We start from the raw sequence: 23,704 nt of genomic DNA on the forward strand, positions 1-23,704 counted from the left end.
TCGCTCTGGCAACCTCAAGACTCAATCCTCGCCATTTGCTCCCCTTTTTCCACCTCCCTAATTGGCCGGTAGGAAAGACCTGGCAATTCCAACTCTTCCAGCTCCTCCTTACTCCTCATCTCACGTTCCTGAAGCTTTCTCTGCGTTCTACTCTCCTGCTCAGCCAAACTCTGCTCAACCTTGGCCCTCCACTTCTCCATGACCGCAAAATCCCTACGGTATTTTTCCGTCGTAAACAAAGACTTTACCGCTGGACCTAGTTTATTGTTTTTGACGCAATCGGTACGGTATTGCAGGATATAGTCTAGGACTTTTAGGGTCGAGGCAGAGGGTTCGATGATGTTGTCTTCCATTTCTTGAAGGAGAGCATTGCAAGTGTCGATGTCGGAGAATTTGCGGAAGTAGAAGGCGAGGAGTTGATTGTAGAGGTCTGCGGTGGTTGCTAGTGCGTAGGCCGAGGGACCTAGTTGTTTGAGACGTGGGAGGATGGCGAGGATGAGGTTGGAGGTTGGGAAGTGTCTTCGCAGTATTGAAGCTGCGGTGACTAGACGTAAAGGAAAGGTTTGCATCAGGAAGCGACGTCGCTCGGGGGTAATGTTTGCGGCGGCAGGGGCTGGACTGTCGAGGTGTAGCTGGGCGATTTGAGAGAACAGACGTGTTTCTAGAATTTCCCAGAGCATTGTATCGGTAGATGCATTGTGCAGAGTGCCTAGGGTGCGTCTATCTTCACGACTGAGTTTCTGGAATTCGCTTTCCCCTTTTTGTTCTTGTTTGTCGAATGATTCTGTATCGGAGGTGAGACTTAGGATGTCTTGTTCGATGTTTCCGAGCTTCTTTCCAGTTTCTGCTGTCTTTGCTGCGACGGCGCCACCTCTTTCTAATTTTTTTGTGAGTACAGTTGCGCTTTTCTTTGCGTTTGCACGGATCCTGTGCTCGACATCTAGATCCTGCTTTTCGCTGGCCTCGATGGCTGTGATTGCTTCGTTGAGAACGTCGTCTAGACTTATGAACGTATTTTGTCGCGCTAGTTCCCTTCTCTTGGTAGCAGATCGCTTAGGAGCATTTGCTAGAGCTTCGAGTTGGGCGAAAGCATGACGCTCTGTCCCTGTAAGAGACTCTCCTTGGATTGTATCTTGCACGACAGCTGATTCGACAGCTCCAGGAGTCTCGAAGGGCACGAACTCTTCATACCCAGGCTCGGTCGTGGTGTGGGCGATTGTGGACGTAGGTTCTCGAGGTGGTCTCTTGATCTTGGGCTTCCGGTCGGTCTTTGAGGCGTTCTCTTTGGCCAGGTCTTGTAATGCGCTGTAATAGCGGCGCAGTGTTGGTGTTTGGTAGAGAAAGGGTAACGTATAAGTGTTCCTGGACGTGTACAACTTCAAGCCTCTGCCGAGAGCTTGACCAGCATTTGCGCATCCAGACATTTTTCAATTATGGAATTGTTTCAGCTGGTTGGCGCTCTGTGGCGATAGTGTGATATGCGCCAGTATCCAGCTCTTCAGTATGATTTTCCGCCTGTCCAGCAGGCCGGTATATCCTTGTGTCGCAAAGTTGATCTAGATTGTGATATAGCACTTGTTGGTCGAGCCAAAAGTGTTTTCGATCGGAATTTTGGATCGACAGAGACCGATCGCATGCACGTCACCAAAAACGCGAGATTCGAGATTCGCGTCTCCCTCAACTTTCTCGAGAGAGCCAAAGTGCCAAACTGTCATCACCAACATAACATCTCATCATGCCCAAGAAGTCTGCCGCCGAGCTCAGCGAATATGAGTTGCAACGACAGGAAAACATAGCAAAAAACCAAGCTCTGCTTCGTCAATTGCAACTTGAAGCTGCATCCGCTGGTATCGCGCCCAAGAAACCCTCACGCGCCACTCCCGACAAGGCTGCCAAAAAGAAGAAGACGCCTGTGCAAAAAGTGAAAGAGGAGGTCCAGCCACGGAGAACGTCGAGTCGACTACGAGGCATTGTCGCAGACAGCGAGATTGCAAAAAGAAAAGCAGAGGAAGAGTCGGAACTGCTGGCCCAAGCCGAGCGAGCCAAACGACAGCGTGTCTCTGAGGACTTGCGTTTCTCAGATGTCGTTGTTGCAGGAAAGGACTGGGATCAGAGTGGCAATTTCCTGCGACTCGTAGGACCTGCCAATCCGGGCGAACGAACATTCACTGCCCAAGACATCAAGGAAACCACCGACAAGGAATTGAAGGAGCTCCGAGAACGCATGAGCAATCTGGAATTGTGGGAAGGCTTCGAACCAAATCAGATCAAAATCACTCCCGAGAGAATCTACTCTTTGGGCTTCCATCCAACCACCGACAAAGCCCTTGTCTTCGCTGGAGACAAGCTGGGAAGCTTGGGTCTTTTCGATGCTTCGCAGCAACTCACGCCTGGTGTAAAGAACGAAGATGATGACGAAGAAGACTCTGAAGAAGTCAAGCCCTCAATAACGACACTCAAAATCCATACACGCACGATATCTGCCTTCCAGTTCTCCCCTCACGATCCAAACGCTTTGTATTCTGCCAGTTACGACAGCTCAATTCGCAAACTCGATCTCCAAAAAGGCGTAGCCGTAGAAGCCTACGCACCCATCTCGAAAGACGATGATGAACCTCTGAGCGGTGTCGAGATGTCGCAATTCGATCTCCATACTCTGTTCTTCAGTACACTGAATGGCAACTTTGGCCGTCACGACACAAGGTCCAAACCGGGCAAGGGCACCGACATCTTCGCATTATCAGAAAAGAAAATCGGCGGCTTCAGTCTCAATCCCGCACATCCTCACATCTTCGCTACCGCATCACTAGATCGCTATCTACGCCTCTGGGACTTGAGAATGCTGAAAGGCGATGGCGACGATAAAGCCCCAGTAGAGATTGGAGCTCACGAAAGCAGATTGAGTGTTTCACACGCAGCTTTCAACTCGGCAGGCCAAATCGCTACAGCGAGTTACGATGACACGGTAAAGATTTATGACTTCAGCAGTGTGGGAACACTGGCTGCTGGTACAGAGTTGAATGAAGAACAAATGACACCAACGACTATCATTCCTCATAACAACCAGACTGGTCGCTGGGTTACCATGTACGTATACTCCCTTCCCCTTTACGGGCTCGAGAACATCTTTGCTAACGACGAAATCACAGTCTTCGTGCGCAATGGCAACTCCAACCAGCCGACAACATTCAACGCTTCGTCATTGGAAACATGAATAGATTCGTAGATGTGTATGCCTCAAACGGACAACAGTTGGCTCAGCTTGGAGGTGATGGTATTACTGCTGTGCCTAGTGTTGCACAGTTCCACCAGAGCAAGGATTGGATTGCTGCAGGAACTGCTAGTGGAAAGTTGTGTCTGTGGATGTGAGTAGACATGGGAAACCGTGATGAATGAAGAAATAGTTTGCATTTTCTGGTGTTAGGCATAATGACAGGATTGATGGATATGCTTGTTGCAAGCATGAAGTAGTGTTCGCATATCAGAAGAAAATATTCCTCCTAACTCATGAAATTGACGATTCGATTTGTCCAACTTATCAAAAACACGTCATGATATTTATTGGTCCCACTTGGTTTATTATCTGTGTGGTTGATTCGCTTGTTGTATAGTCTGGGTAGACAGTCTGAAAATGAGCATGTCAAATTCTTTGAACCCATATAACTCAGCCACAACCATCATTTCCACTACTTCAGTCTCAAAACATGATAGTCGATGCTTCATGGAATTTGACTAGAAGTACACATAAACATCAAGTCTGATATAGAACCGAGAAAAGCCAAAAACATGCTTACATAGTATGTGAATGGTGCAACCCTGACCAAATCGCCCCTTCCACCAAGAGAGGTTAATACCAACCTACTCTTTCCCACACCCAACCTTGATCTGGACATCTATATGCAGCCGAGTACCATCCTGGCTCATCAAATAGCTCCACTAATGGACCTCGCCCTCCCACCCACCTGCCCAGCCCTAGGTCTCTACGGCGATTACTCCTGGATGAACGCCTCATTCGCCCTCTACACTCTCATCGAAATCAGCGACGAGCGCATACAAGAAATCGCGAACGCCTTGGATGCAGAATGGTACGAAGGCCAAGGAAATCAGGGCTCTCACCTCGTCCGCGTCGCCCCTTCTCACAACTTCGCAAACAAGAAACTCAGCGATATCCTCGAAGCCCACGTAAAGCTAGATAAAGTAGCGCCAGGCCAAAGCAAGTCACAATACGGAGCCTTGGATTTAGAATGGTATCCTACTGCGTTTATTGTGGTGACAGCTGAGGATGTGGACGATCGAGGGTTGCTTTTTGTTTTTGTGGTTGATGAAGGTGAGGATGATGATGAGATTGCAGAGTGTAAGATGGATATGTTCTTTTTCAGGCAGAAGGATGCGAATAGCATGTTGTCGACTTTAGCCTATGATGATGACACTGCTGCGAGAGCAAAGGAGATATATGGCTATTGATGAAACGTTATGTTCAAGCAATACTTGCATTCTTTTTTGTGCTGTATCAATGCTAGTAATGAAGAGATGCAGCCACCTGAGAAGGATGGCCATAGGTCACTCCCCTCTGTCGTGATGGCCCATTTGAGCATCCCAGTACTACAAGTTGATTGAATAAATCATTCCCTGCCCCAGAGCCGCCAAATCATCAATGAAAATTTTCAATTTCTCCCATTCCCAGAACTCCTCGCTTCAAAGCAAATTTGTTGAGTATAAACCATCAGGACTGTTCTTTTCGTTTTCCGAGTCTTGGTGCCTGTACTGCCCGTCTTGGGCTGAAGCCGACAGCATCCTATGCGTCGTTCTTTCCCATAACCTTGGCAGCTTGCACGGCATTCATCTTTTGAGTCCATCCAGGGGCAGGCTGGAACTTGCGCACTGTGCGAACCTCATCCAGGGAATAACCTGGGACACGAATGTTGTAGTTGCGCTCGAGGATGATTTGAATGTCACGAATGTCAAGAGTCGTGTTAGGTCTGATCTTGGCCAAGCGACAGGCGGCAGTGATGACGCTGTCCACAAAGTCATCGGCAAGAGTGAGGACGGATTCTTCGACGTCAGGAGTGAGACCATCGCCTTCACCGCCACCTGTGACTTGTCTGACCAATTCGTCCAATTTCTTCTTGCTCAGCACGCGGTCTCCTTCGCCCTCCAGGATAAAGTGGGGTGTCTTCTGAACAGCAGGCTGACCCATCATACCGGGAGCACCATTGCTGGGACCGCCGAAGGTAGGACGAGCGGGACCAAGCGGCACGGGATTGTGAGTGCCTGAGGTTGGCAGATTTTTAGGGATAGGGAACTTAGGATTGCCAACATTGAGAGCGGTCTGCTGAGTATGATTGAATGCTTGTCCGCCAGGCTGAGAGGTGGGTGTGCCTCCTCCTTGTACTTGTTGGGCCGAGTAAGTGCGTTGGGCTTGGTTGATCGCGTCGGCATGAGAGAGAGCCTGGGGCTGTCCAGACGGAGCGGGTGATTGGTAGGGTTGCTGTTGATTGGGAGGACGAGCGATGGGCTGCTGCGGCTGTTGCTGCTGCTGCTGGTGCTGCATTGGGACGGTCGATTGTTGCTGGTAGGGCACAGCAGGGCTCATGGCCGAAGCTGGGTTGTTTGCCTGCGCGGCAGACTGGTTGTAAGGAGAGGCAACCTGTTGTTGTTGAGGCATGGGAGTCTGCGAGTTGTTCTGTTGCGGCGGCTTCGACTTGTCGGCCCATGCGAGTCGGTTCTTTTCGTTCTCATTACGAACAGTGTCAATCTTTGATTTGGCGTCTTGAACACCCATTCGAGCGGCGTCTCTTGCCGAAACCAAGTCTGGTGTGGCTGTCTGTCCAGTGTTTTCCATCTGTGTGATCTTCTCGTGTGTCTGCTGGAAGCGACTGACGCTGCTCTCCTGCATGGTAACGAGCCTGGTCAAAGTACTCATAATGCTTCTCTTATAGTTTTCGTATTCGGGAGTGTTTGGAATAATGGTGGTGGGAGGGAAGACCTTGAAGCCGTTGAGGAAGGCCTTTGCCTGTGGACCAAGAGGGAAGTTGTTAATGTTACCCGGGACTCGGTTGATCTGCTGCTGCTGTTGTTGCTGCTGTTGAGGAATTTGCTGCTGTGCTTGTTGAGGATGATGTTGTTGTTGCTGCTGCTGTTGTTGAGGTTGTTGCGGCTGAGAGTTGGGTATTTGGGGTTGCTGGTTCTGCTGGGGCTGCTGCTGAGTGTTGGGTTGCGCTTGCTGTGGTTGTGGTTGCTGAGGTTGCTGAGGCTGTTGCGGAGCTTGAGCTTGCGATTGCTGTGGTCGCTGCTGTTGATTCTGGCTGTTGGCCTTCCACTGGGTGATATGGCGCATAATTTCCCTCGAGACTTCCTTGATCTTTGCAGTTGCCTTGTTGTGAGTCTCGCTACCACGAGGATTGGCTTCCAGTGCAGTCCACAACTTGGTCAGACCTTCGGTATAAGTGACTTTCTTCTCAGCCGAGAGCATGGGAATGTTTGCGATCTTCTCGGGACGGATCATATCAGGAGGGTAGGCCGAGGCCGCTTGCGGCGCGCCGCCTGGTTGACTCATGATGATGGTGTCGTCGCTTAAGCCAGTTTCCAGGAATGAAAGAGATAGCGGATGTGATGTGTGCCCAGAGATCGGCACTTGGAAAGCGCTGGCGTAGTGATGATGACGGCGTGGGTGTGTGAAGGAAAGCGCGACGCTGCGCGAAGTCGCGAATGCTCACTGCCAAGAAATGACCTCGAGAATCAACTTCTCTCATTTGAACTTGAGCAAGACATCACTTGGTCACTTGCATGTTGAGCAGACCGTTCATTTCAGATACACTCTTGTTACTTAAGTGTCTACGTATTGCATCTGCCGCAACTTTGAAACCGCTCTTTTCCCTTCATATCCCATTTGTATGCTCAAGACAAGTCCTGCCTGTCTCACTAGTTGCTATTATTACAATCATTTGACCCCAAAATCGGCCTTTTTACTGGCTTTCTTCTCTCAGAAGTCCAGCAGCGCAAGTGTTGTTGGACCAGCCGAGGGCGAGGTTGTCCATGAACCAAGAGACAGGTTCATCGTTGACAGAGGCTTCGATGCGAAGACCGCTCAGTGCCTTCATAGACAAGTCAAAGTGGACCTGCTTGAGTTCGCAGTGATCGGGCAGGAGACATGGAGCAAGGAACACAGTCTGATGGAATGCTGCCACTCCAGACTTGGTCTCCTCTTGGTAGACAAGGCCTGTGATCTGCAGCTTGCATTGATCGGTAGAGCGATTGTCACATCCAAGATAGGCGCTGTGGGCGTTGAACCAGAATGCGCTTGAGCGTCTACGTATGCCGGCTTCAATGTCGCCAGAAACTTGTCCTCCCTCGTTGAGGTTGTGGTTGTCGCTAGTCTCATTGGCAACGAACATGACAAGGTGAGGAGGCGAGACAGGCAGGAAGGGCATAGATGGGGGTGGTGCGTAAACAAAGCCATCCGAGAAGTACAGGTGGTGGTATGGGTTGGAGACAGGCGAGGCTTGGCTAGACACAGTGATGGGCTCTGTAGGCGAGAAGTTGGGCTCATCATCCCACTACATGTTCATGTCAGTCCTATCCTACGAAAGGAGAATGGTAAGTACTCACAGTCAAGGTGAAGTCACCATGTTCACCACACACGCTCGAGGTAGGCATAGAGATCGAAGTGTTGCTGTAAACCTTGGTCAAGGTCGACGAGGTACGCGAGTATGCAGGGGCTGGAACGAATGGCAGATATCCATTAGCCGAGGCCAAGGTTGAGCTGGCGTTCTGACCTTGACGGTAGGCCGACGATGGGATTATCGATGAGATAACAGAGGTACTCTCTTGCGAAGCAGCTCCAACGGGGACAGAAGACACTAGCGAAGCAGTGGGGGTCGTGACAGCACCTGAGACGCCCGAAGACTTGGAAGAATGCAGAGTAGCGTTCCAGGCAGATGCAGCCCAAGCGGGAGAGCTGAGATTGCCGACACTGTTGAGGGCGGAAGTGAAGCCGGCGGAAGGCGTAGCAAAAACAGTATAGGTCAGATCGGTGGTCACATCCACATAGCTGACAGAACACACTGATTCTGAGGTGCTTGCCAATTCGACAGTGATCGTGGTAGAGGTTGGAGGTCCAGTAACGGTGTGAACTGTGTGCGATGAAGTCATGAGAGCAACAGACTTGGAGCTCTTCGACGACAAGTAAACAGTCAGGACCGAGATGATACTCTTGGTCAGGTAAGAAGTGACAGTTGAGGTTGAGGTGTCTTCATCCGAACTACCAGCCAAGGCACTGCTGAACTGTGGCATGAAGGAAGTCACAGCAGGAGGTGTGATGGTGATGACCGTGGTTTGGGTAATAGTAACCTCAGGATCATCGCTGGGAGTAGGGAAGACGGTTACCTCGACAGTCTGGGTCAGAGTCTCACTGAAGCTGCCAGTAGGAGAAGCGCCATTGATCCAGCTTGTTGTGCCATCCTGATCGATGTAGGAATAGCCCGAGACAGTAGACTCAGGGCCAGCAGAAGACTGAGGAGGAGTCACAGTCACATAGTTGGTCAGAGTCGAGTAGCTGGTGATGGTTGAGAACGACTCTGTGGTAGCCGAGTTGACTGTAGAGGGGAAAGCAATCTCGCTCTGGCAGAATGAGACGGTGACAGTCTCAGTGACAGGCTCGCACGAAGACAAGGCGCTAAGATGGCGTATCAGCAAGTACGCAGAAGATAGAAGATTGCGCAATCTTTGAAGAAGTCACGCGCAGATGTTATGGACTTACTTCTGGGTACCGCCGGTAGCAAGAGAAAGGCCGAAGAGGCTCAATGCCACGAGAGAAGTTGTCAGACGCATGCTGAGGTTGACAGATGAAGCAATGAATGACTTGGGTAAGGAAGAAACGAAAAGAACGAGTGTTGTGTTGTGTTATAACGAAAGTGAGGTGCGGAAAAAAGTAAACGAGGAAAGTACGAACAGTGACGGCAATTTAGGCTGGCAGGGGCACGCTGTTGTTGGTCACAACCAATCACACAGCCATAGCGATGGATAGTCGTATGGTTCCGTTTGTCTCTGTAACCCCTCCCGCCTCAAGTCAGCAGCAGCTTGTGAATTCTGATGCATGTCATGAAAGTGGCCATCTCTTTACGGCATCCTGGAAAAGATGGACCACTGCCCCTCATCGTACTTGCCCCTCTAACATCACTTCAAACATGGCTTCCTTCTTTTGCTCCTCCTTGTCCCCAAAATTGCCTATCCAACGCACTCATCTATACCTTCGCAGTCCATAACCATACTATACCACCAGGCGCAAATCTACCCCTTCCACGATTTGGAAGCGATCGTGCGTCCATGTGAGGGTTCCTACATCAGTACCACTAAATAAGTTGGACTCGCTTTGCCGGATAGCCTCGTTTGCTCGTGGAACTCGCGGAACGGCAACACCAAATTTCAGGAACAGGATGTCAACATATCAATGCCGCACAGTGACACAGCAGTTGCCAATTGACCATGTGTTAAGAGGTGTCCAGTATCTCATATGCCAAGAACAAAGGGTATGGATCAGAGAGAAACAGCTCGTGCGGTAAGCTGCACCCATGACGCTCTCTGTGGCGGTGAGGAAGCATATGGCTGTTGTGCGACCAAAGAAAGCTCCACGCCAATAGTCGTAGCAGAAGGCCTTCTTTGTACAAAGAGATTTGATGCCAATTCTTCATCCGCAGAGTTTGAGAGTCAGTCAAGTCTCCTACGGAAGGAAGATGACACGCTGATGATCCATATCCTAGTCCGATTAGAGGTCAGATGGCCTCAAGTTGATGTAAGGCGACTTCTGTATGATCGGATACGCAAGACTATCGAGGATCCATGTTTACAGACTGCTCCTCGTGCTCGGGTTATGTGAGGGAGCTTCACGGTTCCTCAGACTCGCCATTGCCGTCAAATATCCAAGCACGAAGCAGCTTCCTGCCACTCCGAATCGATGAGAAGAGCCAGCAAAACCGCAGACGACCCAAGCAATAGCCGAACACTTACCGCTATCTCGTCTTTGCCTTGAGGTGGAGCACAGGTGGATACCGGCCAAGATAGCCCGGAAGGTGAACGTGATGAGCGGAGGGCATTGCGAAGTCGCGCAGGTGACCAATCGGCTCACATGTTCGAGCGTTCTCGGACTCGAGCAAAAGATATCATCTCACAAGCCCGCTCAAGCACAAGACTGGCGATACACAACAAGAAGCAATCCACCAGTGGTCTACAGTGCGACGGTTCTCAGCTCGACAGGCAGCGGCGTTGTTAGCGTTCGCTCCTCTCGTTCCCCTCTCGACACCTTTTCTGCCGCAACGCTCCGATCCTCCTCCGCCTGTAACGCTGTTCTCCCTCCTGCCAACATTGCCCCTCTCCACACCCCACCACCAACCTGTGCTGGCTGGCAATCTGGCCATGAGTGTCGAAGAAAACACGCCTCACAGGCGCTCGAGCAGCGCCTCCTTTGCTCAAAACATGTCGAGGGACTTTCCCCAGCCAAACTCAGCCGCAGCCTTCGCCGGCGCCCGCAGTCCTCCCAAAGCAAAGAGTATGGCCAGTCGAGCTCTCGAGCCCTCGCATATCTAACATATGGTTTCAGACACGTCGCATGTGCCATGCAAGTTCTATCCATTTGGCACCTGTCAAGCCGGCGCGGCCTGTCAATTCTCTCACGACATGGACCCCATGACGCAGAATGCGCCTTGCAAATACTTTGCCAAGGTACTTGGGCCATTGTCGCATGTGTCTGCACTTGCATGCCGCTGACTCGCTATACCAGGGCAGCTGTAGATTCGGCCAAGGATGCGCCCTCGCACATATCCTTCCTGATGGTCGAGTCATCAACAGGCCCCCTCGCGGCGGCCAGCCTTTCAACTACGGCCGCCGTGGCCCTCAACCCTACGCTCCCGCTCCACCATCATTGCTCACCATGCAAGCCAATGATTTGGCATCGCAGCAACAACAGCAGCAGCCGCAAGAGATGGGATACTCAAAGCAAGAAGATGTGCCAAACATCCCAAACCCCGCGCCGTACCTACAGGCTTCACAGCCCCTCTCGCTAGACCCTAGCAACACCTTTGGCTCTCCTTTGAACGACAACCGCTTCGGAGCCTCGCCGAATGCTAGAGGTCTGAGCGTGCTAGATGCACCTTTGCCCGGATCGTTCGACAGTCAGGGCATTTCACATGCTGCTCGTCACGGTCCATTCGCTTCGTCTGTTCCTCCTCGCCTCGGCCATGGTCTTGAGTCACCTCCTTCCTCCCTACCGAACAAGGCTTTCCTCGGCAATACCCTGCGAGGCCTAGGAGACACAACTCTCGATGGCGTATTGGCCGGTTCATCCCCTCCTACCTTTGAGGAGCCAATGAGCTTTGGCAAGCGACCTTTGCACTCGGAGAGATTCTCACGACCCAGACCCATGATGTCTGCTAGTGTCGGCACACGACCTTCCTTCTATTCGCACTTCCCACCGGATGCCACTGATTCTGAGGAGAGTGAAGAGGAGGGTATTGGTGAGGACCTTCTGCCATCGAGTTTACACGAGCTTCTGCCCCCAGAGAAGTTGCGCAGACCCTCGCAGCAGATTGATGATGACATTAACCCCTCCTTCCTGTCCGCTGGCCGTCGCGCGATATCGAACGGACAAATCCCTATGGATAACAAAGTGGGCAGTATTAGCCCACATACTGGCAGTCCTTCGAGATATAGCTCAATCTGGTCCTCGGGCTCATACCGCAAGGAGGGAGAGAACGGGTTTGGTCACATCGGATCTCCCCTCCGACCATCCTCATTGCGCTCCTCCTCGCTTGCTGGAGGCGACCTTGGCTCGCTTATTGGCAGTCCGCCGAAACAAGCAAGCATGTCGATGCTCACTCGCGAGCTACAGAGTACCAGGATCTCCGAGAAATCTCCCTCATTGCTTCCTCGTACTTCTTCCAACGATTCTCGCGCTGCTCTCCGCGGCGGGCTCGACAGAGGAATTAGCAGCAACAGCCTGGGCCGTAATGAGACAATTGAAGAAGAGGACCAAGGCCTGTTCTCTATGGAAGAAGAAGACGAGTTCGAGAGCTCATCCAAGAAGCCTTCGGTCTCTCCTATTGGTCTTCTGCCTGGAAAGAGCGAGACCACTCTTGGACCTATCGGTGGGCAAAGAACCAAGTAGGAGGAGAAAAATGAATCTCCTCGAAGGGAAACCACCTGTCAATATATGTTTTGGAAGGACTGCTTTGACGATTCATGAATACGGAGGCATGTCATCCCGGCGCTTGAGAAGAGGGAAACAAAATCTACATGGAAGGACATTGTGAGAGAGAAGCTTGTTTTTCAACAAAAAGCAAAAAAGAAGCATACGAGCGGAACACGATTAATTTGCTGCTTTGACAAGTTGCATTTTCACTTAGCGGAGAAGGGCATAAGAAATCTTTGTTGCATTTATGTATTTATTATTATCATCATCCAATTCTATATTCTAGCACAAGATGGCATTATTTCAGATGCATGTTTCCGAGCCTCGTTCATTGATAGTGTGACTTGGTCGACCTAGCAGGTGTTGCCGGATGATACCTGAGTGGTGGATGAGGTATCTGCTCCCTCACGCTTCTTGATTTCATTGAAAACTTGCAGGAAAGTGGCAGGTTCCTCTGCACCACCGACTTCGTACATGTTGTTAAAAGTGAAGTGAGGGACACCTAAGGAAAAGTCAGAAAACAGAATATGATGGTTCTGAACCCAGGAAACATACCAGTGATGAACCTCCTCTGAGCGGCAGCAACCTCGCGGTCAACCTCAGGACCACCCTTGTCACTCGCCAACCACTCCTTGACCTCCTGCTCTTCAAGGCCACCAGCAACAGCCGCCTTTGTCAAAACAGCATGATCGGTGATATCGTCATTGACCTCAAAGTAAGCATTAAACAGCTTCTCCATAACCCTCGTCTGCGTCTCCTCTCCCTTGGTCTTTGCCAACTGCACCACTCTATGCGAATCCCTAGTATTGCCACTCTTTCCTCCATAAGCAAAGTTGATCCCTAATTCACGCCCGATTTCTGACAGACGAGCTTGCATCATTTTTACTCTTTGCTCGCCAAACTTTTCGACGTAGATGGTTTGCTTGTCTCTGCTTTGCTTGGGCGCATCAGGGTTTAGGTAGAATGGAAACCAGGTTGTGGTGAATGTGTCGTTTGGAAAAGTCTTTTTGTGCGTGTCGATGGCGACTTGGAGGCGGTTCTTGCCTACATAGCACCAAGGGCAGACTGTGTCGCTGACGATGGAGATGTTGTAGTTTGTCATTTTGCGAAGAGATGCGCGGAAAGCCAGGGTGGGCAATTGTCGACCTTTTGGACAGCGATGGTGATGCAGATGTGGTCTATATAGGAAAAGTGGGAAGAGGCAAATGTTATGATTCAAAGATGGTGTGGAATTGGATGGACTTGCTTAATAATTGTCACTCGGGTAGCGCGGAGAAAGGGACAGAGGACAAAGATGGAAATGGTAAGCGAATTGGCACAAGGGAACTCTCCATATGCTGAGGTATGTAACGCGTGTAGCTACAGCAATGCACAACACCATAGGGAATAAGACAATGCTTGTTGAGAGACGACAATCTATTGGCTCTCTGTACATGATAGCGGTATAGAAGTCGAATGCCAGCAGGAAGGTGGGAGAAGGATTGTCTTGGCGAGTCACATGCAAAACATGACGAAAGAGCCCGGCTGCCTGTTGAACCATGATCTGAACTTTCTCGACACACACATCATGGTCGACGACAACGAAGGACCGGTATTCAGACCGTCGAAACGCAGAAAGGTCTTTCGAAAGAGACGCGAAGATGATGAGACCCCTGAAGGCGATGTAGCGACACAGCCCAGATCAGCGACGACGGTGGAGAAGAAGCAACAAGAGGCCGAAGCAGAAACACCCTTGAACTATGTCAGACCGCTGGGCTCCCGAAAAGGTGGTGTGGCCTTCTCATCAACACGCACAGCCAACGACAGCGGTACCAGCAGCGTCGTCGATACGAACGCTCCTCCCACGCCACTGAATGCCGTCGAGCATGCTCAAGCCCGCTTCGTTGCTCCTACAGGACATATCGCTTCGGCAGATGACAAGCATATGTGCGTATTCCTACTACCCGTCCAATCCTACGAGGCACAGAAAAGACTGACAGTCCAAGGATGGCCTATGTAGACTCCAAATTGGCCCGCTTGACTCCATCACATGAAGCTCCGACACAGTCATCATCTATACCAGCAGAACCCACACCTAGCTCGAGTGCAACCGCACAGCAGAATGAGAACCAATCCTCAGCCTCTCAAGGCCACCTGCACCAAGTCGACGTGACCAAACCCGTCCCAACAACAACCACAACCACCCGTCCTCAGAAACCACCTCGCAAACCGCACTGGCGCAACCGTCGCAACAGTGCAGACATAGCTCGCGACGCAATGGTCGACCAAATCCTCCGCGAATCCCAACTCAACATCTACGAAACCCCTTCCTCTACCACACAACCCAAGCCTTCTTCCGACGACACTCAAGACGCCGATGAACGCATGGCTGAAGAATTCAAGAGAAACTTTTATGCTGCGGCTGAAGAGAGGGCGGTTAGAAGGACTGCTGCACCGCCTCCACCGACTTATGGCGCCAATAAGTTGGAGAGTCTCAAGGGGCCCAAGTTGGGTGGAAGTAGGAGCCAGAGGGCTGCTATGCATGCCGCGGAAAAGGCGAAGACTGTGAAGAAGTAAGAAAGAGGATGAAATTTTATGAAATTCGGGCGATAGGTGCCATGAAATTGATACCCCCATTCTTTTCTGAAGGCATATGTTGCTTTGCTGGACTGCACAACACGCAAGAAATATGGCGATGTTTCTATGAATCTTGACAGATCCCTCCCACATCTTCAGCGCGTAACGAAATTCTACGTGTTATGCTACACTGCAACCCCCTTTGCTTTCCCAGCATAGAACCTCTTAAATCCCGCCTCTACATCATTGAAGCCCGTCCTCGCCGTCTGTCCCAAACTCGCCTTGATCCACCCAGGCAACCTATCTTGAATCCTCTTTTGCGTATACCTACCATCAAACAGCAAAATCGCACTCCAATCATTCTTGTGACGAACTGCTCTTCCGATCGCTTGATTGACAGCCCGCATACAAGTATTATCTGCAAAATCTCTTGCCGCTGCTGCACCACCACCAGCCTTTTCTTCGATATACTTGATCTTTGCCTTTTGCTCTGCGGTATTGGGATTTGCGTATGGGAGGCCGATGACCATTACACATCTCCCCAATTCGTCGGAAAAATTTATGCCTTCGCTGAGGCGGCCGCCGATGACTGCTAACAAGAAAGCTCCTGTGGAAGAGGTTTTTACTGCTGTGGTGTAGGCATTTAATGTATCTTCTGTTCCCGTCTGTTGGGTTTCTTTGAAGATTTGTTTTGCCTTTTGCATTTTTGTCCACAGACCGGACTTTTGCCACTGTGCTACTACTTGATCGAGGTAATTATAGCTTGGGAAGAAAGCTACACAGCCATGAGGGATTGTAGGTAGCAGTTCGAGGATCGAGTCCCCGAGGGCGGTGATTGTGGAAGTAAGGTTGCGAGACGAGAAGCTAAAGTTGAACTCGGTGTTGTTCTGGGATGTCACCACGGGACTGACGAAAAGGTTTGTGGTTGGGATTACGTGGCCGCAGGAAAGTGTCGTTATTCGTGTCTTGTTGAGATAGGGGAAGAGTTGGGTGCTGTAGTCGGACATCTGGATAGCTTGTTAGGCACGAGCTGTGGTTTGGAAGAAGAGTGTCAACTTACGGGCGACATGGTTCCTCCTGCCAGTATTACTGCTCTTGCCTCTTCGACAATATCGCGGAAGTGCTCTGAGGGATCAAGAAGCATGTACTTGACTTTCGTCTGTGCCTTTTCCTCTCCAACAGTGTAGAACAAACGACCCTCCCTAGCAGGGTTCGTCAACACCATAAACAGGTTGGTGATATGTGTAAGCACCGGCACTGTAGCTTCCTTCGCAGCGCCAGTACTGTTGAGTTTCTGCTGTTTCTGCTGCTCAACAGAAACATAGCCTTCCACTTTTCTCGCCAATTTGCTTTCCTGCAGGTAGTGCATCAATTTGTAGAGGTTGATCTGGTCTACACCCTTACCCTTGAGCAGATCGGTAGCTTGCACAATACCTTCTGAGCCATTCTTGGTCTCCAGCGATTGCAAGTAGTTGGCTATTGAATCGAGTAGTCGCACTACTTGAGTGACGTAAACACGATTCTTGCCTTTGAGACGATTGCGGAAGCGTTGAAGATAGGCTGTCAATTGGGCACGAGCGAGGTGTAGCTGTTGTAGGCTAACCTCTACCGTGTGAATGCTTGAGATTGCGTCCATGAGGTTGTGGGCTTCGTCGATAATGATGATGTGGTTCTTCAACGACAATCCCAATGCTTCTCTTGCGGTCTTCTGCAGGAGGAGTGGATATGGTAATGTGACAATCTGAATCATACATGTTAGTGTCATGTCTCGAAGCGACCAAACGAATGAGGAAGTTTGGTTCGAGGATACCACCTACCTCGCTAGGCTTTACGGCAGGTCTGGTGGCATAGTAAGGACAAACACCCAACTTCTTACCCAAAGCACCCAGATCTTCGATATCGCGTATCTTGGCCAAAGCATGATGTTGAAAGTCCAACACCGAGCCTTCATTCTCTTTATTCGGCACAAAAGGACACTTCTTGTCTTTTGGTGTCTTTGCATCCTGAAGCTCCAGGCATCGTTCGTTGACTGCCGTCATACTCTTTAAGTTTGACACTTTAGCATTGATGCAAAGATTCTTCCTCGAGCCCAAGGATAGATGCTTGAGTTCCTCAGACAGTGAAGGTTTCTTCTTGATTTCTTCTTGCACAGCAGGTATAGCAGCTGGCAAGTTTAGTCTTCGTAGCTCGTTGACGAATTGACTCAGTTGCGAATGCGTGCGCGAGCAGAAATAGATCTTTAACTCATCTTCGGCTTCGAGGTCTTCTGATTGGGATGCTGCAGAGAGACCATATCTCAGTTTCTGCATCAGTGCTTGTGTTTCTCTCGACAACCCTAAGTCTTCATCGCCATTATTGGTATGTGAATTCTTACAACCTTCGTCATCGCTCTCGTAGTCATCAAGCGCGAACTGCTCATCGTCAACGATATCAACGATTTTGCCGTTGTTGTCATTATCAAGCTTTCGCTTCTTGCTCAATGGCGGTCCATTCTCCTGTCGATCTCTGATTTTGCGTTCATGTTGTCGGATTTTCTCAAGTTTGGCCTCTAATTCTGCTCGTTTTTGGATGGCTTGGTTCTTCTTCTCTTCTCGAGAATGTTGGACCATCCATTCCGGTTCGTCGTCATCTGTTCGAGTAAGCTCTGGAAAGGCAGGAGCAGGTGATGGAGAATGTACCTCCTTCGATAGCAGCTATGCTCTCGTCAAACTCCTTCCTTTTATGATCACGAAGCCATGTCAATGAACCACACGCTAAACTCAAAGACTTGCCCTTGAGAAGTTTTTGTTAGAAAACTTGATTATAGTATTGACAATCGAGCCATGTTCTTACAGTTCCTATGATCTCGTCAGAATCGCGAACACAAAAACAGACTTTGGCCCTTTCACTCACCGGTTGGAGATTCGAAGATGCCGACTTTGCCTTGCTCGATGCAGTCGTACAATGCCCGCATAAATTGTAATTGAATGTCATACGGCTCGTATGGATGGTGGAACTTCTCGGCACCCTCCATGTTGATCTATGGAGGTGCATTAGCGACTCGAAAGCATTCTCGGTAAATGAGGCTGTTGCATTGTGATGATTGGATATGGTTAGCACGGAGGATGTTAGAGAAGGCGGGTCAAAGAACAACGTTGGGAACGACGAAGGCAACAAAACCACGAGATACTTCACAGCCTCTCGTGTGCTGAACACTGTCACGCTATAAAAATGCACAAACCTTCGAAGGAAGTGAGGCCCACGGAGAGAAGACTTTGTTGACAATTCATGAGGAAGGAACGAACCCAAACCAGACTCCATTTTGGTATAGTAAAAGAAATGCAAAAATGCTCTATATGCAAAACAAAACACGCCAGGCCTTTTTCTACATTTACGGCGTGATATCGAACTTCATCTTGACACCCATAGCCGCCAACTCGACATCCAAGTAGCGCAGGACACCAGGAACTGCAACGACAGTGACATCAGAACCACCAACGAACTTGTCACCTCTGCCGTCCTCCCAGGTGTCGCTTCTTTGCTCAGAGCCAGTAGCCTTGGTACTACATCTTCTACACCTGACATTGCTGGCATTGACACCCTTTCTGTGACCATACTGGTTGACGGTTGGTTGTGCGGAAAGGAAGGATCCACAACCGCGGCAGATCCATGCTTTTTGGTAATCGGAACAGTTCATCAAACGGTCTTGGAGCAGGAATGCTGTACCGTGGGCAATTAGAGAATCTCTCTCCATCTCACCGACACGGATACCACCACCCTTGGCACGACCCTTGATGGGTTGACCAGTCAATGCAGTCACGGGACCGGTGGTACGGACCTGGAACTTGTCGTTGACCATGTGACGCAGACGTTGGTAGTAGACAACACCCATGTAGATGTCGGCACCGAGCTCTTGACCAGTAATACCGGAGTACATTGGCTCGTTTCCGTAGTAGTTGAAACCAGCACGCTTCAGCTGGTGACCGAAGTACTCGACGGCGGTCTCGCCTGCCTTGTCCTTGAACTTGAACGGCGTGCTGTCTTGCGCAACACCGTGCAAACATCCAGCCTTACCAGCCAGCGACTCGACGAACATACCAATGGTCATACGCGAAGGGAAAGCGTGAGGGTTGATGATGACATCGGGTTGGATACCGCTCTCGCTGAAAGGCATATCCATGGCAGGCCACTTCTGTGAGCAAACACCCTTCTGTCCGTGACGAGAAGAGAACTTGTCACCAATGACAGGCGAACGGGGTATGCGAAGTCTGATACTGAGCATCTGGCAGGGTTCATCACCACCGGTGTCTGTGCCGAGCATCTTGATCTCCTCAACGAAAGCCTCCTCGTGCTCCTTGTACTTGTGCAAGTGAGTGATACCATCACGGTTGACATATTCGCCAGTGATAGGATCCTTAGTGACGGTGTGCGATGCGGCGATGATATCGCCTTCCTTGACCTTCATGCCAACAGCGATCAGACCATCGTCGTCCAGGGTTGCACGCCACTGTGCACGGACGAGACCGCCAGGTGCGAAACCGAAGAGCTTCTTCACATTACCTCCACGACCACGTCTGCCGCCGTTGTCCTCTGCGAGATCAATCTTCTTGGTCTTGTATACTGTTCCATGACCGAAGCCGCGCTCGTGGGCGGATTTGTTGATAATCATAGCATCATCCATGTCGTAACCAGTGTATGAAATGACGGCAACGCAGGCATTGGTGCCATTAGGGAAGTTGTCCAGGCCATATTCGTTGTACAGAGGAGGTCTGACAACTGGTGTTTGACCGGTTTGCAGGCGGTATGACTTGTTGTCGGTACGGTATTTCAAAGCAGTTCCAGGGGTACCCATGGTTTGCTTTCCCATCTGACACCTATCCCTGAATTAGTATCTGCCGAAATGCACAAAGTTAACTTCACATACTGGTACATGTTACGAGGCGACTGGTTGAAGTCTGAGAAGGGTGTTTGGTTGGCGAGAATAGAGAGAATGTTGGTAGGGTCGAATTCGACGTGTGTTGAGTCTCCGGAGATAATTTCGGGCTCTGTGCAAGCAATTGACATGAAGGGCTGCTCGAAAGGACCAACAAAGTCCTCCTTTTCAAGAGGGAGGTACTTCACGGGTCTGTACATTCTTGCGGCTTGTGAGAACATGTAAAGACCAGGGTATTGACCTCCATTGGAGTTGGGAATGTAACCAATTTCGAGCTCGGCGGGTACGCCGTGAGTACCCTCTACCTTCCAGTAGCGGAGAGTGTCTCCGATCACGCGAGCCTGTTGGGGAGAGCAGAAACCAAGAATGCGACCGTCGAGCATAACAACAACGCTGTCCTCGACGGATGCAGAGGGAGCCTCGGTAACGCCCAGTTGTGAGATGAGGCCGGGGATAGCCTTAGTATCGACGCTCTTTGTGGCAATCTTACACTTGTGAGCCAAGTGATTGAGAAGACCGCAAGGAGAACCATCGGGAGTGTGGACAGGGCAGAGGAAACCCCAACTCTCAGGCAACAGCTTTCTGACAGTTGTGGTCTTGAGCTGAGCGAAGAAACTACCTCTGTGGACCATGCGGAAATGACTGATGAAACGCCAGAAGTTGATCTTTTCGGCGACAACGGTGAAACCAGAGGTTTGTTGCAGATCCAGACCACTGGGCGAGACAAGGTTACCAGTAGACAAGAAGTAATCCAGAGCCTGTGCCAAGTTCTCGTTAGTTCGGCGAAGGATCTTTGCGCTGAAGTCTCTCTCAAATTCGTCCGAGACGATTGATGCCCAATTGGTACTTCTGCCCCAGTCACGGAGTTGCAAGCCAATAGAGCCCAGCCACTCCTCGATGCGCTCCTTGACAATCATACCGTAGAGGAAACCAGGCAAAAGGATCTCCTGGTTCTGGACGGCATCGGGATTGTCGACAGCACATTCTCCCTCGACAAGAGAGTACAGCTTTCTGGTCATGAAAAGCAGCATGCGGAACTTGTCGGCGTCGTTGGTCTCCTTGTTATCGGATGTACCCAAGTGAGGGAGAACAATTCTTCTCAAAAACTCAACACCAGCATCTTCGTCAGACATATCATCAGGGACGCTCAAGACAACGCGGAACTTGCTTCCAAGGTATGCGCGGGTCTTCGCCTGACCGTGAATGTTGTAGGCCTTGTATGTGCGTAGCAGAAGCTCAACACGGTCTGTGACGAACTGCTTCTCTTCGATACCCTTGCTTCCAGCAGGACCGACCAGCCCTTCGAAAATTTCGCGGTCGTTTGTCTCGACCAGAGCCTTGAAAATCATCATGACAGGGATGAGATATTCGTTCTTGCGCCATGAGAAACGGAAGGTGACGTTGCCGTCGTTGAGGTAGTGCAGGACGTTGGTTTGCGAGGTCTGATCGGGTCTGACGGAGCGGATTTGGATACCATATTTTGTGTAGGTTGCGCCTCTGTTGACGAAAGAGGGACGAATGATGGCCATGGGGTAGTTTCGTCGGTTGACAATGAGCATACGAATCAGCTTCTCGATACCGTTGACAATGAAATAACCTCCCAGCTCTTCAGTTTCTTCCCTCTTGTCGACAAGCTCCTTTGGTGAAAGACCCTCGAGGTGGCAGCGGTTTGACTGCGAATTGTGTCAGTAGTAGCCTTCAGAGTAGCGCGAAAAACACGTACGCGCAACATGATGGGCAGAGAACCAAACTCTCTAACGCTCTCCTTCCACTCGCCCTCGTTGATGCGCCACTCGAGACGGCCTCTGAAGCGACCTCTGTATGTGCAATGGCGCTCTCTGCACTCTACGGGCAGAATCTCGCGCTTCTTGGCGATCTTGTTGGAAGGAGGGAGCATGCTCTTGTCGAGGAATACTTCCTTGACGCGAACCTGAAGCTTGTTGCGTCTAGGACCATCGGCTGAGAAGGGCAAGTTCGGGTTACCATCGAAGAATGTCTTGGTTCCAATGTCGCGGAGAGCATGGTAAAGCTGACCCTTCTCTGCAAAGACAGCATTGAAGGATTGCACATGGGGGTCGACGGCCGAGGCGAGGGTAGGGTATGCCGACTTGTCTGAGGGAGGGTTGCGGAAGAGGTCATGGCGGCGCACCGTGTCGAAGTCGGTCGACCACTTGCCCTTTTCTGTGGCTGATGGTGCCATGGCTATGAAGGAAAGTCGAGGTTGAAGATGGACCTGGGTGTTACTGTGATGCTGAAGAGAGCTCAACCTCTCACGCCCGTGGGTCGGGTGCTAGGAAATATTCCAGGATTTGACTCGATTGGTCCTTCTTCAATTTTCCAGCCTTTGTTTCTCCCCGAGTTTTATTTTCTTCGCACACAAGATGCAGCACCGAGATGGGCGTCGCAGATGTTTTTTTGCTTCGAACTTGAACTTCTAGAATTTTAGCGCCGTCAAAGCCGTCGTGCCAAGCTTTCAAACCTTCCGAGGCTCCGTCCCTTCGCCGCATCTGCTGCCACTGCCGTTATCGTGCCCATCAAGCCCACATCGACTTCCCGACTCAAGTGATCTCTTGGCCGTCAGAGGCACGTATATTGCTCTTACAGCAAGCTTCTACTGTACCAACTCCTGATCTTGTAGCGCTGCCCAAGCACTTAAAACATCGTGACAGCAGTGCCTCATCTGCGAGATAATCCTTCGCCTTGAATCTACATCACCATCGCCTCCAATAAGAATTCAACCCTGCCCGAGCCCCGCTTCTGCTTGTGTCCTGCGCGAACTGGCCAAACCATCCGTCCGTGCAACCATCGAGCTGATCTACTGCTGTTGCCTGCGTCCCAGCTCTTCGACACTTACCTGCAGTGCCTAGTCTGCCAAACGAATCATCATGGCAGGCCTATTCAAACGTCTTTACGACTGGCTCCTTAGCCTATTCTGGTATGTTTTTTTGCTATCATCGATGACCATGCCCTGACGTGACATGTCTTTTGCGATTAGGGCGACCGAGATGGATGTTACAATGATCGGCCTCCAAAATGCCGGCAAGACATCTCTCTTGAGGGTCCTAGCAGTAAGCAGTCTATCCTGGCCTGTGTGGTCGTGCTTCTTGACCTGATATTGACTGTGTATGTGTAGGGCGGAGAGTTTACAATCGAGTAAGTCTGATCTCGTGGTAGCACTATGACGAGGATGTCGACTAAATGGTGTCTGCAACGTGATAGCTCAATACCTACGGTTGGCTTCAACATGAAGAAAGTCACCAAGGGCCATGTGACTTTGAAGTGGTGAGTTGTATAGTCTTGCGCGTATCGAAAATGTGGCTCATTGAGCGCAGCTGGGATCTAGGGGGTCAGCCGAGGTTTCGATCGATGTGGGAGCGCTATTGTCGAGGCGTGAACGCTATGGTGTACGTCTTCCAGCTCCTTGAAGCGTGCCGTATTGACGCGAAACTAGATTCATCGTCGACTCAGCCGACAAGGAAGCCTTGCCCGTGGCACGAGAGGAGCTCCATGTGTTACTAGAAAAGCCCGCCCTGGAAGGCATTCCGTTGCTGGTCTTGGGCAACAAGTCTGATCTTCCTGATCACCTCTCGGTCGACGAGCTTATTGAGGAACTGAACCTTAAGGCCGTAACGCACCGCGAGGTGAGTTGCTATGGTATTAGCGCAAAGGAGGAAACCAACTTGGATGCTGTGCTGCAATGGCTGATTGCTCGGGCGGGCAAATGATTGATTCAGTCAAGGTCACGAGCATGCATTGCAGTGTAGAGGCTGGTCTCCAGTAACGATGTTCATGGGCATTTGCATAAGGTGTTGCAAGCGATGGGGTTTAGAAGGTTTCTTTCCTGCAAACCAGCAATGGCAGTGTAGCGTAACGGCGGGTGCACAGGGTGTCTTTGATTTCTTTCGACGTTCAGCGATCTTGTTTCTTTCCTAGCGGACTCAGGGATGGGTTTGTGGATTCACGAAGGCAATACGATAGTCAAAGATTGATGCGAACACGAGGAAATGAGGAGAGCGAAGAGACATGGAATGGCGAGGAGGAAGTGCAGTGCTTGG

At 50.6% G+C, this 23,704-nt stretch overlaps 11 protein-coding genes across 11 annotated transcripts; 5 read left to right on the plus strand and 6 right to left on the minus strand.

Moving 5' to 3' along the window:
• Nucleotides 1-14: 14 nt before the first annotated feature.
• On the minus strand, nt 15-1,424 carry M437DRAFT_57008 (uncharacterized protein; the record flags this gene model as incomplete). The annotated part of the gene is made up of 2 exons (XM_041023149.1): nt 15-757; nt 872-1,424. 2 exons carry the CDS (start codon nt 1,422-1,424, stop codon nt 15-17), a joined length of 1,296 nt encoding a protein of 431 aa, XP_040876405.1.
• A 311-nt stretch (nt 1,425-1,735) lies between these two features.
• Nucleotides 1,736-3,369, plus strand: M437DRAFT_87652 (WD repeat-containing protein; the record flags this gene model as incomplete). The annotated part of the gene is made up of 2 exons (XM_041028678.1): nt 1,736-3,087; nt 3,150-3,369. The coding sequence occupies 2 exons, from the start codon at nt 1,736-1,738 to the stop codon at nt 3,367-3,369; spliced, it is 1,572 nt and encodes a 523-aa protein (XP_040876406.1).
• Nucleotides 3,370-3,942: 573 nt separating this feature from the next.
• On the plus strand, nt 3,943-4,428 carry M437DRAFT_13099 (uncharacterized protein; the record flags this gene model as incomplete). The annotated part of the gene is made up of 1 exon (XM_041018697.1): nt 3,943-4,428. A coding segment is annotated over one exon (486 nt), but the record flags the coding sequence as incomplete, so codon positions are not given.
• Nucleotides 4,429-4,795: 367 nt separating this feature from the next.
• On the minus strand, nt 4,796-5,197 carry M437DRAFT_56888 (uncharacterized protein; the record flags this gene model as incomplete). Its single annotated transcript, XM_041023128.1, has 1 exon — nt 4,796-5,197. The coding sequence occupies one exon, from the start codon at nt 5,195-5,197 to the stop codon at nt 4,796-4,798; it is 402 nt and encodes a 133-aa protein (XP_040876408.1).
• Nucleotides 5,198-6,965: 1,768 nt separating this feature from the next.
• On the minus strand, nt 6,966-7,656 carry M437DRAFT_78200 (uncharacterized protein; the record flags this gene model as incomplete). Its single annotated transcript, XM_041026953.1, has 2 exons — nt 6,966-7,525; nt 7,605-7,656. 2 exons carry the CDS (start codon nt 7,654-7,656, stop codon nt 6,966-6,968), a joined length of 612 nt encoding a protein of 203 aa, XP_040876409.1.
• Nucleotides 7,657-10,584: 2,928 nt separating this feature from the next.
• On the plus strand, nt 10,585-11,008 carry M437DRAFT_56810 (uncharacterized protein; the record flags this gene model as incomplete). The annotated part of the gene is made up of 2 exons (XM_041023118.1): nt 10,585-10,716; nt 10,775-11,008. Coding segments are annotated over 2 exons (366 nt in total), but the record flags the coding sequence as incomplete, so codon positions are not given.
• A 1,526-nt stretch (nt 11,009-12,534) lies between these two features.
• Nucleotides 12,535-13,283, minus strand: M437DRAFT_69075 (thioredoxin-like protein; the record flags this gene model as incomplete). Its single annotated transcript, XM_041025214.1, has 2 exons — nt 12,535-12,683; nt 12,737-13,283. The coding sequence occupies 2 exons, from the start codon at nt 13,281-13,283 to the stop codon at nt 12,535-12,537; spliced, it is 696 nt and encodes a 231-aa protein (XP_040876411.1).
• Nucleotides 13,284-13,748: 465 nt separating this feature from the next.
• Nucleotides 13,749-14,737, plus strand: M437DRAFT_87658 (uncharacterized protein; the record flags this gene model as incomplete). Its single annotated transcript, XM_041028679.1, has 2 exons — nt 13,749-14,107; nt 14,167-14,737. 2 exons carry the CDS (start codon nt 13,749-13,751, stop codon nt 14,735-14,737), a joined length of 930 nt encoding a protein of 309 aa, XP_040876412.1.
• Nucleotides 14,738-14,922: 185 nt separating this feature from the next.
• M437DRAFT_57110 (ATP-dependent RNA helicase CHL1) lies at nt 14,923-17,750 on the minus strand (the record flags this gene model as incomplete). Its single annotated transcript, XM_041023166.1, has 6 exons — nt 14,923-15,744; nt 15,798-16,478; nt 16,555-17,366; nt 17,416-17,509; nt 17,570-17,574; nt 17,630-17,750. The coding sequence occupies 6 exons, from the start codon at nt 17,748-17,750 to the stop codon at nt 14,923-14,925; spliced, it is 2,535 nt and encodes an 844-aa protein (XP_040876413.1).
• Nucleotides 17,751-18,107: 357 nt separating this feature from the next.
• M437DRAFT_87660 (beta and beta-prime subunits of DNA dependent RNA-polymerase) lies at nt 18,108-21,849 on the minus strand (the record flags this gene model as incomplete). Its single annotated transcript, XM_041028680.1, has 3 exons — nt 18,108-19,590; nt 19,641-21,322; nt 21,373-21,849. The coding sequence occupies 3 exons, from the start codon at nt 21,847-21,849 to the stop codon at nt 18,108-18,110; spliced, it is 3,642 nt and encodes a 1,213-aa protein (XP_040876414.1).
• A 685-nt stretch (nt 21,850-22,534) lies between these two features.
• M437DRAFT_56757 (ras small GTPase) lies at nt 22,535-23,374 on the plus strand (the record flags this gene model as incomplete). Its single annotated transcript, XM_041023108.1, has 6 exons — nt 22,535-22,584; nt 22,645-22,717; nt 22,783-22,802; nt 22,869-22,931; nt 22,982-23,053; nt 23,101-23,374. The coding sequence occupies 6 exons, from the start codon at nt 22,535-22,537 to the stop codon at nt 23,372-23,374; spliced, it is 552 nt and encodes a 183-aa protein (XP_040876415.1).
• Nucleotides 23,375-23,704: the final 330 nt, after the last annotated feature.

This window comes from Aureobasidium melanogenum (genome assembly GCF_000721775.1).
Source record: "Aureobasidium melanogenum CBS 110374 unplaced genomic scaffold scaffold_25, whole genome shotgun sequence".
Lineage (NCBI taxonomy): Eukaryota > Fungi > Ascomycota > Dothideomycetes > Dothideales > Saccotheciaceae > Aureobasidium > Aureobasidium melanogenum.